The 16319-nt window shown below is 39.1% G+C and overlaps 1 protein-coding gene across 1 annotated transcript in view; it reads left to right on the top strand.

Annotated features, from left to right (window-relative positions):
- ECPAS (Ecm29 proteasome adaptor and scaffold) overlaps positions 1-16319 on the top strand; it is a gene marked incomplete in the record, with an annotated part of 131961 nt that overhangs the window by 69026 nt on the left and 46616 nt on the right. Inside the window, 8 exon segments of the mRNA XM_027769442.1 lie at positions 79-128; positions 1559-1625; positions 1717-1839; positions 5391-5494; positions 8984-9107; positions 10228-10308; positions 14049-14274; positions 14684-14775. Coding sequence (XP_027625243.1) covers positions 79-128; positions 1559-1625; positions 1717-1839; positions 5391-5494; positions 8984-9107; positions 10228-10308; positions 14049-14274; positions 14684-14775 — 867 coding nt within the window.

Below are 16319 nucleotides of genomic sequence, written 5' to 3'. Positions count from 1 at the left end.
TTTTTTTTTTTTTTGTTTTTTTTTTTTTTTTTTGTTCCTTCTTTTCTTTCTTTCTTTTTTTTTTTTTTTAATTTCAAGGACCCTAAACTACTGTCAATGGCATATTCAGCTGTTGGAAAACTCTCCAGGTGAGTAAACTCTTTTTCAGTGAGAGGTATCCTCTTGGTAAACTGAGAAAAATTATGTGGCATTTAATAATGGATGGAAAATGAAATTGTGATTCTAAAAAGAAATATCATGGTCATGGACATTGGTTGTTTAGAAATGCCTTCTTTAAAGACGGAAGAAGGTGTGAGACATTTTATTTATGTTTGAAGATACTCTATAGGTTGAGCATCTCTAATGCAAAAATCTGAAATGCCCCAAAATTCGAAACTTTCTGAGCACTGACATGACACCAGAAGTGGAAAATTTCATACTTAACCTCATGTCTTGAGTTGTACTCAGAATGCTGCAGTGTAAAAATATTGTTTAGAATTACATTCATGCTATGTATATCTGGTATAAACATGTGTAAATTAATTTTGTGTTTTGACTTGGGTCCCAACCTCAAAATATATCAGTATGTATATATAAGTTTCTACTTCCCCCACCTAAAAAGCCAAAATCGCAATTACTTCTCATCTCAAACATTTTGGATAAGGGATAGTCAGCCTGTACATTAAGTAGTGGTCTCGAAATGAGATTTGGAACCAAATTTTGTCATAATGGGTTGTATTTTTTTATCTCAGCCATTGGATTGGCCTTAAGGGTTCTTGTTGCCATTTATTAGTTTTTATAATTGTAATAGTTAAGGTTTTTCCTAGTGATTTTTTTTTCTCTGATTATGATTCTGAGTGGCCCTGTTTCCAAAGACTGATTCCCCCCCTTCTGCTCAGTACGGTTTCCTCCTTCCACTTCTTCCTGGTTTCATTTTCCTTCACTGTATTTCAGGGCAGGGAGAGAGAGGAGAAGTGTCTCCAGGGGCCCATGTGCTGCCTCTGCCCCAGTGCAGGTGCTCCACCGACCTGTGTAGATTAGGTCTTGCTTTTCCCTACTGTGTAAGGAAAGGGCCTTGGGACTCTGAAGAAATGCCACCCAAGATCAACTGGTCAGCACAGGGTTGTTAACAAACATTATCCCTTGTCTATAGGCATGAAGTAGCAAAGTCCCTTAGTTTAGATCACAATGTGATCTTTGTTATTTTTTTCATGTTAAAATCAGAAATGTTAACTGAATGCATGGAATGTTATAAAGGGAATACTGTAAAATATGTATATTAATCAAGTTACTTGGATTAGACAGTTAATTACATATTTACTTTAAAAAATATTTGGTGGTTGTGGGAGAAAATCTAATGGCACTGACATTGTGTTCAGAGCTAAAAGTGTGAGTTTAGGAAAGTGTTTAGATTCATTTTCATTTTCTTCTTTTTCATCTTGTGGAAATTGATGATAGTAATTATACTCTAATATTCTTTTACAGTAGGAAAGTGAGAGTTTAGATTCGTTTTCATTTTCTTCTTTTTCATCTTGTGGAAATTGATGATAGTAATTATACTCTTAATATTCTTTTACAGTCGAATGCCCCATTTATTCACTAAGGATATAGCTCTTGTGCAGCAGCTTTTTGAAGCCCTGTGTAAGGTAGGAAAACTGTTGGTAAGTTCTGCTTTTTGCTTGGATGCTCACCTACAAACCCAGCAGGAGAGAAATGCTATTTTTATCACCTTTGTAGGAAGAGCCCGAGACTCGACTTGCTATTCAAGAAGCATTATCTATGATGGTTGGAGCCTACAGTACTTTGGAAGGAGCTCAGCGAACTCTCATGGAGGCACTTGTGGCGTCGTATTTAATAAAGGTTGGTCCAAGAACTACAGTGACTGGTAACACTCACATTTTACATTTTTCAAAACAAAATTTGAATTGCTTTTTTCTTTTAATTGTTTTTGATAATTAAGAATAATTGCTTTCACTCGGACTTTTATTTATAATCTGTTTTTAAGTCTTGATTTAGGAAGGAGGAATGGCAGTATTTGCAGTAATGCCTATGTTTGAGGCTTTCCATAGGGGAAACTTATTTTTTTTTCTGGAGAGGTTTTTGCTACAGGGCGCATGTGCTCGCCAGAAAGAGAGAGAGAGACAGAGAGACAGAAAGCGAGAAATCACCCCCGAGGGGAAATGGCCACGCCGCAGTCCCTTCTCCTCCATTCTCCTCTCGGGATCTTGGGCACGCACGCACATGTACCTGGCATGAGTTTAAGCCGCCAGGTCCGAGACTCGGACCGCGGTCTACATGGGAGTCCAGCGACATAGCCATTACGCTAACTGCTGGTCCCTTTTTTCTTTTTTTTTTTTTTAAGAATTATTTTATTTAAGTTTATTAATTTTAATTTGACCAGAGAGGGACAGAATGAGAGAGAGAGGGAAAGGAGAAAGCAAGTTGCCAGGTCTAGGACTTGAACTGCGGTCGGCCATGTGAGAGTCCAGTCCCTTAACCACCACTCCATCTGGTGACCCCGGAAAACTATTCTTAATACATGCACTCCCAGTTGGAAGTGTTTTTGTCTTACTAACTGGTAGCTGAGCACTGCAGTCCATTGAAGAGTTCATGGAAGAGTTGTGTAGGTAAAATTGTCAGGAAAAAGTAAAGGAAAGGTGGGCAGGTTACGTATGTCAAAATGAGTAAGCCAGTGCCATCATTTATGCTTTCTTCCTCCAGTTCTCTTTATTTGGTTTTCATGGGAATTCGTAGGAGAATTTTAAATACTTACATATCCATATACATGCATATGGATATGTAATATGTATTGTACAATATAAAATGATACGTTTTACTTTAGTCTTTTGTTCTCCATTTCTTAGATTAGAAAGAGAGGAGACTGGAAGAGGGCATGCTGTCTCTAAGTACTGAAGAGAATAGTATAGATTGTGTCCTACTGATATTAGTCTGACATGATTAACACACTTACATTGATGGAATCATTAGAGGTTCAGAAGGGTATCTGGTTTCTCTTGAAATAGTACAGGATTAAATTATGCTTTTATGTACATTCAGAAAGCTTTACTATATATAAAGTTGCATCTTTTTTTTTGGAGAGGTTTTTGCTATAGGGCGTGTGCGCTCGCCAGACAGATAGAGACAGAGAGACAGAAAGCGAGAAATCACCCCCCAGGGGGGATGGTCACGCCGCAATCCCTTCTCTTCCATTCTCCTCTCGGGATCCTGGGTATGCATGCACATGTGCCCGCTGTGAGATTTAAGCCACTGGGTCAGGACGCGAACCACGGTTGACTACGTGGGAGTCCAGCGACATAGCCATTACGCTAACTGCTGGTTCCCTAAAGTTGCATTGTTAGTGTTCCTCCTGTCTTGATTTGTAGTGACAGATCATGGACAGAGATGATTACTCTTACTTGGAAGCTCACAATAGAACTAGAGTGGAATACTTAGATTTTTTTTTGTGACCTTACAAGGAAATGTGATACTTGCATGTGCTTGTAGATAGTGCTGGTTTTACACATGTAGATCAAATCATGGAACAGTACTACCAAGCCAAAGTTGTTTTCTTTTCCTTTCACAGATTAAATTTAAAGCAACTAAATTTTAGCCAAAATCATATAATTTAAACTACTTCTTTTTTTTTTTTTTGAGAGGTTTTTCACTATAGGGCGCGTGCACTCGCCAGCCAGACAGAGACAGACATAGAGACAGAAAGCAAGAAATCACCCCCCAGGAGGGATGGTCACGCCGCAATCCCTTTTCCTCCATTCTCCTCTCGGGATCTTGGGCACGCACGCACACGCGCCCAGCGTGAGTTTTAAGCCACCGGGTCCGGGACGTGAACCGCGGTCGACTACGTGGGAGTCCAGCGACATAGCCATTACGCTAGCTGCTGGTTCCCTAAACTACTTCTTAATACTGTTACTCCTTAATGTAGCTTAAGGAATGCTAAGCAGCAAGAATACCAGAATGAATGAGAGAGAGTGTACATTTATTTATTTTTTCTACTTTTTTTGGAGAGTTTTGGGCGCGTGTGCTCGCCGGAAAGACAGAGACAGACAGAGAGACAGACAAAAAGTGAGAAATCAGCCCCCAGAGGGGATGGCCACGCCACAATCCCTTCTCCTCCATTCTCCTCTCGGGATCTTGGGCACGCACGCACACGCACCTGGCGTGAGTTTAAGCCACCGGGTTTGGGACTCGAACCACGGTCGACTACATGGGAGTCCGGCGACACAGCCATTATGCTAACTGCTGGTCCCTACATTTATTTTTATATATTTGTTTATATATTTTTTAAAGCAGCAAGTTGTTTTAAAGATTTGTTTATTTAATTTATTATTATTAGTTTTTAATTTGGCGAGAGAGAGAGAAAGGGAAAGTGAGAAAACAAGCCTCTAGATGTGAGATTCAGACTTTGGTCAGCCATGTGGGAGTCCAGTGCCTTCAAACACCATGCCACCTGCGGGCCCCACAGTATTTATTTCTTATTATCTTTTTATCACACTTAAGTTATACTTCTGGCTAGAGGAAGGAAGGCACAGGAGAGTAAATCTTCATGATCAGTAGATCGTAAAACTGCTTTTCTCGTTGAACTTTGTATTCATATTAGTCTAAGTTAACTGAGTACATTTATGTAGTTGAAACCATGCTTTGGAGCCAGTTTGTGTGTATGTGGGGGTGTGTGTTTTAGGCAGGGTCTTATGCTATCATCCCGCATCAGTCTCCTGATAGAGCCCCGCCTACCATGCCAGCTCTTTCATGGTGGGCAGAATGGAACCCAGGCTTCCCATGTAACCTCAGCCTGCCGAGCATCCGGTGTGTGCTCCCAAGGCTGGGCCTGGAGTCAGTTTTAACCTCCGAGCTAACCTGAGAATGTTGGAGATAACGTAGCTTTCCATTTGTAGGGATTCCAGGCAAGCTCTGTGTTCCCTGCTTTAGTCAGTCATTTGTCTTCATTTCTAAGAGTACAAAGAGAGGGAGATGGGAAGAAGGAATGATGCCAAAAAATACCAGAATTTCACTCACATGACTGAGAGTTTGAGGGTTGGAGAGGCAGAGTTGATAGCCACAAACGACTGCAGTGATCTTGGTCCCAAGATTTGGGCTGATGGTGAGCATGTATGAAGAAATTCTCTAGCCAATGGTCTTTGTGGGTCTTCCTTTTTTACTGGAGAATCCTGTTAGATCATAAAAGTACTCTTTACATAATGTTACTATCCAACGATTTTAAACAACATATAAAAACAAATCATTTGTCTTGTTTTACTGCTTTAGACTCATTTATTAAATGTCAATTTAAATTTTGACTTGTTTACAATTAGACTGACCTATCTTGACCGATGAGTTGCTTGTAACTGAATTTTCTTGTCTTTTTTTCATCTGTGCATATTTTATGTGTCAAATAGCCTGAAGTTCAAGTTCGACAGGTGGCTGTGAAATTTGCCAGTACAGTGTTTCCCTCAGATCACATACCTTCCAGATATTTGCTCCTTCTAGCTTCAGGAGATCCGTAAGTTTCAAAAGGTGTTGATTTCAATTTGGGTTTAAATTTCTTTGAAAATTATTAAAGTTTGAAATGTTTGCAATGTTAGTCTTTGAAATTTAGTAGCAATTTATCAAATAGCCAAGTGTGGCTCTGGATGTGATACAGACCTGTAGTCATATGTCTGTATAAGGGAACTTGGAAAAGCTCATGGAAAAAATGATTCAAGTATGAGTTTTATTTTGCAAAACTTTTGAAGTCCATGTAGTTTTTTCATAATATACATTTTCCATGATTTTTTTTTTATTTACCAGAGAATGCATGCACTCACCAGAGAGAGAGAGAGAGAGAGAGAGAGAGGGAGGGAGGGAGGGAGAGGGAGAGAGAGAGAGAGAGGGAGAGGGAGAGAGAGAGAGAGGTGAGAGGAAGACAATATACCCCAATGAAGTGTGGTCACTTCACAATCCTCTCTCTCCTGTTTTCCCATCCTATTAGGGTTTTGGGACACACGCATACATGCACAGTGTATTTTCCAAGCTGCTAGGTTTGGGACTTGAACTGCATAGTTGGCCACATGGGATCTGGCTCTCTTAACCACTAGGCCATGGGGCCAGCCTTCCATGAACTTTTCAAAGACCCCTTCATATATTTATATAATGTACATGGACTACATGTAAAACTATGTACTATGTCACAGATAATATAGAAGCATGCTTATGAAATGTTAGATATAAACTATATGATGCTATATGTAATATATCTTTTTTTAAAGAAATATTTTTTAATAATTATTTATTTAATTTTATTTATTCATTCATTTATTTTAATTTGACCAGAGAGAGATACAGAGAGAGAGAGAGAGAGAGAGAGAGGGAAAGTGAGAAAGCAAGCCACCAGGTCCGGTACTCAAACCGTGGTCGGCCATGTGGGAGTGTCCACCATCTTAACCACCATGCCACCTGCTGGTCCCATGTAATATAGCTTTAAAAGGCGAAAAAAGATTAATGTTGATGGTTTGACACATTTTTATTTTTATTTTTTTGATGGCACATCACTTTATATATAATGTACTAAGATTTTTTTAGTGAGGTACATATATTGAACTACATAGCTACATTTTCTATGGTGTGTAATGTATTTTTTAAAATTTTCAAATGGTTCTGAAATTAAATGTGCCTTTAAAAGCTGTGTATATGGGGCCAGCAGATGGTGTGGAGATTAGGGTGGCAGGATCCCACATGGCTGATTGCACAGTTTGAGTCTTGGACCTGGGTGCTTGAAAAACATGCCAAGCATGTGTGTATGCCTACCCAAATCCTAAGAGGAGAATGGAGGTTAAAGGATTGCCACAGGGCAATCCCCCCTTGGGGATGATTTCTCACTTTTTCTCTCTTTTTCCCCCTTCTCTTTCTCACTGGCAAGCACATGTGCCCTCAAGCAGAAACTAAAACTAAAATATCATATGATACAATTTTTTTTAAAAGTGTACATATGTATATATAATGAGGCACATGTGTGCATATTAACTTCTCAAATCTATTATGTATCTTATGATCAATGACATCTTAAAATCCATGGGGCACTCGAATGTATTTCATAATATTAAGCTATTATCGCATCTTTTACATATTTAGAAGTTTCGTATCTTTTATGTAAGATTCTTGTATTTTTTTTTCTTTCCTTTTTTGTTATCAGAGATAGCCTTAGCTTGGGAAGTGACAAGGTTTATTTATGCTGAATAAAATAAGTAAAATTATGCCTTCTCTGATGATTTGAATACTCTCGTCCACACACTCATGGTTCATTAAATCTTTAATTCCTTGAGAATTTCAGTATTCTATTGATGGTTGGTTCAGCTGTACATGGTTGATCCCATTTCCTCCCTTGTGAATTGTATCTGTTTTGTTAAGATTTTTTTGATTGGTGTTTTCATCGGCTATCATAGGTTATTTTCAGATCTTAACTTTGAATTTTGGCTGCTGCTTCTCTTGCAGCCACATTTAGATTTGGTCAGAGTGGCTCTGGATCGATGATCTGATGCCGGTGCTCTGGTACTTCTTTCCTTCCTGTCCTAGGTTCCCCATCAGGTGCTAAACATCTCGGGGACCTGGGGCCAAGACAGCAGCTCATGTTAGAGCCAGGGTTTACACCCAGGGAGTAAAGCAAAGCTCTTGACCTCTTTGCTTTATCTTTAAGTGCTGAAAATAATTTTTGTTTTTTTTTTTTAAAAAGCATAACTGGTATGAGTTTTCCTTCTTTTGCATAGTTAAAAAGGCATAGGTTAAATGAAAATTTTGCAACTTAAAGCTTTATTTATTCTTTTTTTTTGGCTCTGTGTGTTGTTAAGAAAACTAGATCCAATTCAGAGATTGGTAAGGACCTCATAGAATCTGACCTTGGTAATACAGCAGTTAAATGCTGCTTTGAGGAAATTGGATCCCAAATACCTAATGGAGTTTGAGTCCTGGTCTGGCATCTCGAAAAACACTAGGCATGCAAGGGTGCCCAGGATTCTGATAAGATGGAGAACAGTTGCGGTGTGACAGTTGATTGGTTTTTATACTTCTAGGCGTTAATGTTATTTATCAGCTACGTGTTGTACACAGTTACAGCTCAGTACATAGAAGTATAAGAAGTTGGACAGAGTGTACAGCCTACTGGGCAGTCACTGAATTTTAAAATATATATTGTAGTTTTTTATGATTTGCCTTTATGAAGGGTAAAGCCAACACATAGACATTTACATATAACAAATTACAGCATTTAGCCTTGTTTTTTTTTTCTGTGGATATAATTCAGAGCTGCAAGCCTGGTGACTTTTCAGATGTCATGAAATTTCCAAAAAGAAGTAATTTCTTGTAGTGTATTTTATCAAACCTTTGCTTAGGGAGCCACCTATATAGTTAAAGAGAGTTTTTTCAGAATTGCTTTTTTTTTTTAATTGACAAAGGGCATGTTTGCGAGGAAGGACAGAGCAGAAGAAGGATAAAGTGCCCTTCGGTGAATATAGTGATGCTGCAATCCCTTCTCCTCCATTTCTGCATTCTGTTGGAATTTTGGGCATGTGTGCTTATGTCCCCAGTGTGTTCTTCAAGTTGTGTGGGCTCAGATTCGAACTGCGGTTGACTATGTGAGATCTTGCTCCCCTAACCACTAGGATATGGGGCCAGGTCTGGAATTGCCTTTTTTTTTTTTTACCCCTATAGGGCACATGCACGCACTTGAGAGAGAAAGTGAGAAATCACCCTCTCACCCCCCCCCCCCCCGCCCCTTAAACAAAACCCTAAACACGGGATGACCACACCATAATCCCTTCTCCATTCCCCTCTCAGGATTTTGGGCACACACTCCGCTTGTTTCTCAGACCGCTGGGTCTGGTACATGAACCACGGAGTTGGCCATGTGGAGACTAGCACCTCAACCATTACAGCATTGCTGGCCCCATGGAATTGCTGTTTTATTCTTTGAATTATCACTCTCCAACTGGTGAAATTTGTTTATTTGTCTTTCTAAAAGACGAGAAGAAGTTCATGGAGAAGCACAGCGAGTATTAAGATGTCTTCCTGGTAGAAACAGAAAAGAAAGCTCTTCTAAGCAGATGCCGTCTTTCCCAGAAATGGTATATTATATTCAAGAAAAGGTATGACACATAACTTCAGATAATTAACTTGGATCCCATAGTGAATGATGAAAATGAAAACAAATGTTTTAAAAGGAAAAATGTAATCATGAAGTATTGAATAATAGTGAAGTCTGGCAATATTAATTACAGTAAGAGGGAGATACAAAGTAAGGAGAAAGATGTAATTCTCAAATGAAATCAATCCATTTTGCCTAAATCTGAATCACTTATAATTCTTTTCATAACAGTCAACATTTTGGCAGTGTTTAAATTTTTTCCCCTGGATATGACATGCTTAAAGATACATCTCCTTTTTATTTTGAAGCACACTATTAGAATACCTTAAGTTTAAGAATTATTTATTTAATCTTATTATTTCATTCATTTATTTTAATTTGACTAGAGAGAAAGACAGACAGAGAGAGAGGGAAAGTCAGAAGGAAGCCACCAGGTCTGGGACTCGAAGGGGTTTGTGGTCGGCCATGTGAGAGTGTCCAGTGCCTTTACCACCATGCCACCTGCTGGCCCCCGAGTACCATAAGTTTAAAGATGCTTCTGGGAGCAGTTCAGGTTTTTCCTGTCATAGGAAACAACCCATCTGCTTTTGCACAGTATTTTCTGCTGGTAGATCAGAGTATGGGTAGTAACGACTTCCAACCCTGACTCCATCCCACTTGTTCCTTCAGTGTTTCTTTGAAGTTGCTGGAGAACACCTTGTTGCCCTTCACCCCTGCTGGTGATCTAGCGTTTTGGTAGGGAGACACCTTAAGGGAGTTGGAGGTCAGTATGGAGCAGCCGTGGTTCTGCTTTCCATAGCATAGCCAGGTTGTGGTCAGAAGATGCTCTGTGCCATGGTTTCCTCCTCCTGCGATGGTTAATGAAGATTGCAGGCATGCAGTGGCTTCAGTAGTGCCTGGAGTGGGTTGATTAAAACAAACCAGGAGAAAAAGGGAAGAGGGAAGCACATCCTTCATCTAGAGTGGGAGGGATAGGCACAACCAGCATTATTAGGAAAGTACAGAAGCAGTAGGCAGTAGTATAACTGGAAATACAGTTATTTTTGAGCTGAAAAGGGTCACATATGCTTTATATTCAGTAATTATGTTTGTTGGGGGGCATTTTTTGTTGTCGTTGTTAGGCTTCCCATCGAATGAAAACGCCAGCCAAGTACATGACTGGGACCACCGTCCTTCCGTTTAACCCAGCAGCCTTCGGAGAAGTAGGACTTTTATATATTTCTATTTGCTTCCTATACATTTTCTGAGAGCTAACACCATACCTGAAGAGATAGATGTTTGTGATATTTTGTGTGTGTTCTGGGTAAACCTATGTTGTGGCATCAGTATTCAGCAGTTAATTTTTAAAAAACCAGTATTTGGTAATTGGTATTATTTTAATTCATAGTCTATGAATATATTTGTCTAAGAGTGATTTTCTTTGTAAAAAAACTGGATGCTCTGCATTGATTATTATTGTGTGTTTGTAGCAAGTTAGATTTGGATTCTAAAGAAAACATTTGGAGCCAGCAGGTGGCATGGTGGTTGGGGCATTGGATTTCCACATGGCTAACCTTGGTTTGAGTCCCAGACCTGGCAGCTTGATTTCTCCCTTTTCTTTTATCTTTCTCTCTGGTGAGTGCATGTGCCCTATAGCAAATTAAAATAATAATAATAAATAAAATTAAAATAATTATTTGAAAAAAAAAAGCCAATGTATTCTTGATGTTGTTAGGGATTTTTTGGTTTTATTTTTTTGATGAAAAGAGGTATAAAGAGTTAGGTATCTCTTTTTTTAAAGAGTCTTGCCATGTCACAATCCACATGCCCTCACCTCCCAGTTAGCTGGACAATAGGTGTGTAACACCTTGTGCAGCCTGTTCAGGATGGTTTGAGAACTGAACCTGGGCTTCCAATGTGGCCCCAGCCTTTCATAGCTGCACTTTAATACCTGTGCCACCACGTTGAACCTGGTTATCTAGTTTTGAAGATTGGAGAGGATTTATTTATCTTACTTATTAATTGAAATTCGATTTTTTTTGGGGGAGGTTTTTGCTCTAGGGCGCGTGCGCTCTCCAGAAAGATAGAGACAGAGAGACAGAAAATGAGAAATCACCTCCCAGGGGGAATGGCCACACCACAGTCTCTTCTCCTCCATTCCCCTCTTGGGATCTTGGGCATGCACGCACACGTGCCTGGCGTGAGTTTAAGCCACTGAGTCTGAGACTCGAATTGCAGTCGGCTACGTGAGAGGCCAGTGACGTAGCTATTATGCCATCTGCTAGTCCCATGGAAATTCCATTTTTTAAGATATTTACTTACATTAATTAAATTACAAGAGGAAATATTGTTCAGAATAGATATGAGTCGCTGCCTGTCTTATTTTAACTACCAAGGAGGGATCTCCCAGAGGACTCCTTACTAGCTATTTATTTATTTATTTTTTAAGAATTACTTAATTTAATTTTATTCATTGTCATTATTTTATTTTATTGAAATTGACCAGAGAGAGGAGGAGAGTGAGAAAGCAAGCTGCCAGTTCCAGGACTTGAATCATGGTCAGCCATTTTGGAGACTAGCCACATTAACCTCCATGTCACCCGCCAGACCCAGTAGCTAGTTTTTATCAAGATTTCTTTTTTCTTATCTTTTCTTTTTTTGGAGAGGTTTTTGCCATAGGGTGTGTGCGCTCGCCAGAAAGAAAGAGACAGAGAGACAGAAAGCGAGAAATCACCCCCCAGAGGGATAGCCATGCCACAATCCCTTCTCCTCTCGAGATCTTGGGCATGCACACACATGTGCCTGGAGTGACTGGGTCCAGGACTCAAACTGCGGTTGACTACATGGGAGTCCAGTGACAAAGCCATTACGCTAACTGCTGGGCCCCCAGTCTTTTTTTTTGTTTTTAAGTTTTTTTCCCCATAGGATATGTGCACTTACCAGAGAGAAAGAAGTGAAAAATCAACCCCCAGTTGGGGGTAGGGGATTGGCCATGCCTCAATCCCTTCTCCATTCTCCTCTCAGGATTTTGGGCACATACGCACATGTACCTGGCATGATTTTGAAGGTGCTGGGTCTGAGACTTAAACTGTAGTCAGCCATGTGGGAATCCAGTGCCTTAACCACCATACCACCTGCTGGCCTTTATCAGACATACTTACAGTGTCACATTTACTTCTTTGCAGATGATTTGAACTAATTTTCTCAAATTCTTATGTCAGTAAAGAGTAAACTGGAATTCCACAGCTGAAATTCCATAAAGAATAGGTCCTTTGCCCCAGGACCCATTTAAAAAAGTGCTTCTGTTTTTAAAAGTAATTTTTCCCCCCAGCACTTTTGTCTGTATTTATTTTTAATAATTTTTTTAAAAAGAATTATTTATTTAATTTTATTTATTCATTAATTTATTTGAATTTGACCAAAGAGAGAGAGGGAAAGCGAGAAGACAAGCCTCCAAGTCCAGGACTCGAACTGTGATTGGCCATGTAGGAATCCAGTGCCCTTAGTCACCACGCCACCTGCTGGCCCCTCTATATTTTATTTTTATGCTGCATTTATTCCTATGCCGTAAGTTTTTGTTTCTTCAGCTTCATTGGGGTGTCTTTTTCTGCTTTCAACCCCCTCTTCTGGCTTAGGGACAGTTTGTTCCTTGTCAGTGAGGATCATCTCATTGTGCAGGGGAGCTCATGTGAGGGATAATCTGCCATGAGCCCTGTAAGTACGACGGTGCATCCTGGGTGCCTTGTTCGCCTGCATATGTCAGTGACCAGAGCATCTACATCTGACCCCTTATGTTCAGCAGTACTGTCTGCATTTTCAAGCATGTGCAGAAAAATTCAGCAGTCTTTTTGGGCCACCAACACCGTGGAATTGGCACATCTACCAATTCCAGTATGTAATGGTGGAATGACACATACTGCTTCTGTAAAGTGATGTCTTTCAGGTACTTGGTGACTTTTTGAATGTGCTTACCCTTGATGGCCTGAAAAGTTTCATGGGTATTCTTAAACTGACCCTGAGGATTTGAATCTGTTGATTTGCATAATTTTGTGGGATTCTCTAGTGAAGTGAATAGTGAGCCATTTTAAAAGATCTTCTTACAGACTAGAAAAAAATAATGTTTTTCATTGTAATTTTTAGACTTTAAAGTTGAGTTTGCATTTTAACACCATTAAAAAGTACTCTGGATTTTTAAAAGGTTATGTCAATGTTGCTCCATTATGGTAATGTAGTTAACATATTGAATCATGTTTTTTGGCTTTCGTGAGGATTGGAATAGCTTTATGAAGGAGGATGGGGGAATCAAAGTTGGAGATTGTCATTTTGAAGAATACCCTCCCACACTGACTTAAAAAAATGACTTATCTATCTGTAGTTAACAGATAATAATTCTGTATTTTATTATTATTATTATTATTTTTGAGAGAGATTTTTGCTATAGGGTGCATGTGCTTGCCTGGAGAGACAGAGAGAGACAGATAGAAAGTGAGAAATCACCCCCCAGAGGGGGGGTTGGCCACACTGCAGTCCCTTCTCCATTCTCCTCTTGGGATTTTGGGCACGCATGCACATGCATCCATCGTGAGTTTAAGCTGCCAGGTCTGGGACTTGAACTACAGTTAATTATGCGGGAGTTCGGCGATGTATCCATTACACCATCTGCTGGTCCCCTAATTCTGTATTTTTATGGGATACAATGTGATAGCGTCATGTGATTTATGTACATATTATAGAAAAACTCAGGCAAGCTAATGAATGTATTCATCACCTCACCAATTGGTCTTTTTTGTTTCTGTGGTAAGATTAAAACGCTATTTTAGCAATTTTGAAATATACGATAGATTATCATTAACGATGGTTACTGCGCAGTGCAGTGGTGTGGAAAGCTTTGGAAGATGCTTATCAAAGGCTGTATTGATGTTTAGAGATGCTCATTTGGTGTTCCTCTTCTTCGTGTTTCCAGATCGTTCTATATTTGCGCATGTGCCTCGCTCACAGTGCAGGCGTGGTGCCTACCTCTCAGAGTTTGGCCGATATGCAGGATCATGCCCCAGCCATTGGACGCTACATACGGACTTTAATGTCAAGCAGTCAAGCAACTTCCTCATCATCCTCTAATAAGAGTGGAGAGTCTAACCCCGTTCAGATCTACATCGGTCTGCTTCAGCAGCTGTTAGCAGGTGTTGGAGGTAGGAAGTCGTGATGCTAAGGAAGGATATTAAAGCATTTAAGCCTAAGTCTGATGTTAAACTTAGCTAAGATTATAGCAGAATTCTGTTCTCTCCTCATTTGAGCATCATTCTTTGTTTCTTTCTAAACTTACCTGTTTCTCTGTTAGAAAGAAATGTTAACAATAGAAGATACATTCTTACTTTAGAAGTGGGTGTAAACTTCCCCCTTCTTTTTTTTTTTTTTTAAGGGATTATTAGCCTGTAAATTTGCTATATTGAATCACTTGCTATATTTAGTTTGTGTCCTTATTTTCCTTTTCCCTTTCTTTTAGAACTTAGGAAATCCATGTTAAAATAATAAAGTTTAATGACCCATATATGTTCACTACTTTTCTTGCAATTTAAAATGGTCTGAATTTTTATTTAGGTTTGCCGGTCATGTACTGTCTATTGGAAGCTGTGTCAGTGTATCCAGAAAAACTGGCTACCAAATTTGTAGACAAAACTGAATGGATAAAGGTGCGTCCTGTACATGTGTAGTTTTCATTGATTCTGTATTTTTCAAACTTTAAAATCTCATGAGGTTATTGCCCTAGGTTATTTTGAAAAACTCCTTCATCATCAAAATATTTTCTGGGAAGCATGTAGGTCAGTGTATCTCATTGGTGAGCGTGGGAGGTGAACTGAGTCATATAAATAAGTAAAAAATGGTAACTTTTCCATTTCAAAAGTTTTTTTTTTTTTTTTAATAAGCAATAGATTTATATACTTTAAGTAAAAAATATGTCTCCTTTTCATAACTGCCTCAAGTCCATTCAGCTTCCTGCCCTTTCTCTTGCCTCTGAGGATATGCATAGCTAATCACTTCATTACATATGCATACATTCTGGAATTTACTTATGCATATAAATAAAAAAATATGCTTTTAAAGTTTTTCTCCCCTCTTTACAGTAAAGGTAGCATATTAATCACATCACATTGTTTAGGACCTTAATTTGTCCAATGAACAATCAGAAGTTGGAGTGTGGCCAGCAGATGGCATGGTGGTTAAGGGCACTGGATTCCCACATGGCCAACTGTAGTTCAGAGTCCCAGACCTGGCAGCTTTCTTTTTCTTTCTCTGTCCCTCTGGTATAATTAAAATAAATGAATAAGTTTAAATAAAATAATTTTTAAAAACCTATTAAAAAAAAGTTGGAGCTTATCTGTTTATCACTACAGATAGAGCACCTTCTTTACTGTAACAGCTTCATCATTTTTCATTGTATAAACATGCCATCGTTTTTTCTAGATTCTTATTAATGGTCATTTAGGCTACTTCCCATCTGCTGCAGTGAAAATGTTAACTTTGTATATATGCTGAAATGTGTTTTTAGATGGATTCTTCAAAACTGGAATTGCTGGGTCAGAGGACTCTGCTTTTGTAATTTGGATAGAGAATACCATGACTTCCCATGTGTTTGGTTCTAGTTTATACTTCCACCAGCTATGTATGAGTGTTCATGTTCCATGGTCATATCAAAAGGGTTGCCAGGTTTAGCAAACAAAAATATGAGATGCTTAGATAAATTTACATTTCAGATAAACAGTGATTATTTTCTTTTTAGTATAAACATGGCCCATATAGTTTTGTTTACCTCTTGTGCTACGTAACACAGTTTATTTGGAAAATGCTGCTTGAATGATGGTCATAGATTATGCCTTTTTTTTTTTCTTTTTTAGAGAGAGATTTTTGCTGTAGGGTGCATGTACTCTCCAGAGAAACAGAAATAAAAAATTACCCCCTGGGAGGGGGGATGGCCATGTGCAATCCCTTCTCCTCCATTCTCCTCTTGGAATTTAGGGCATGCATACACACATACCCGGTGTGAGTTTTTTTTTTTTTTTAATAATTATTTTTATTCAACTTTATGTATTTTTAAACATTTACTTCAGTTTGACTTGAGAGAGACAGAGACACAGAGAGAGAGAGGGCAAGTGAGAAAGCAAACCATAGGTCTGGGACTTGAACCATGGACAGCCATGTGGGAGTCCATTGCCCTTAACCACTGCACCACCACCTG

This window comes from Tupaia chinensis, unplaced genomic scaffold (genome assembly GCF_000334495.1).
Source record: "Tupaia chinensis unplaced genomic scaffold, TupChi_1.0 Scaffold000081_1, whole genome shotgun sequence".
Classification (NCBI taxonomy): domain Eukaryota; kingdom Metazoa; phylum Chordata; class Mammalia; order Scandentia; family Tupaiidae; genus Tupaia; species Tupaia belangeri.
This window is presented reverse-complemented; position numbering and strand designations above follow the sequence as displayed.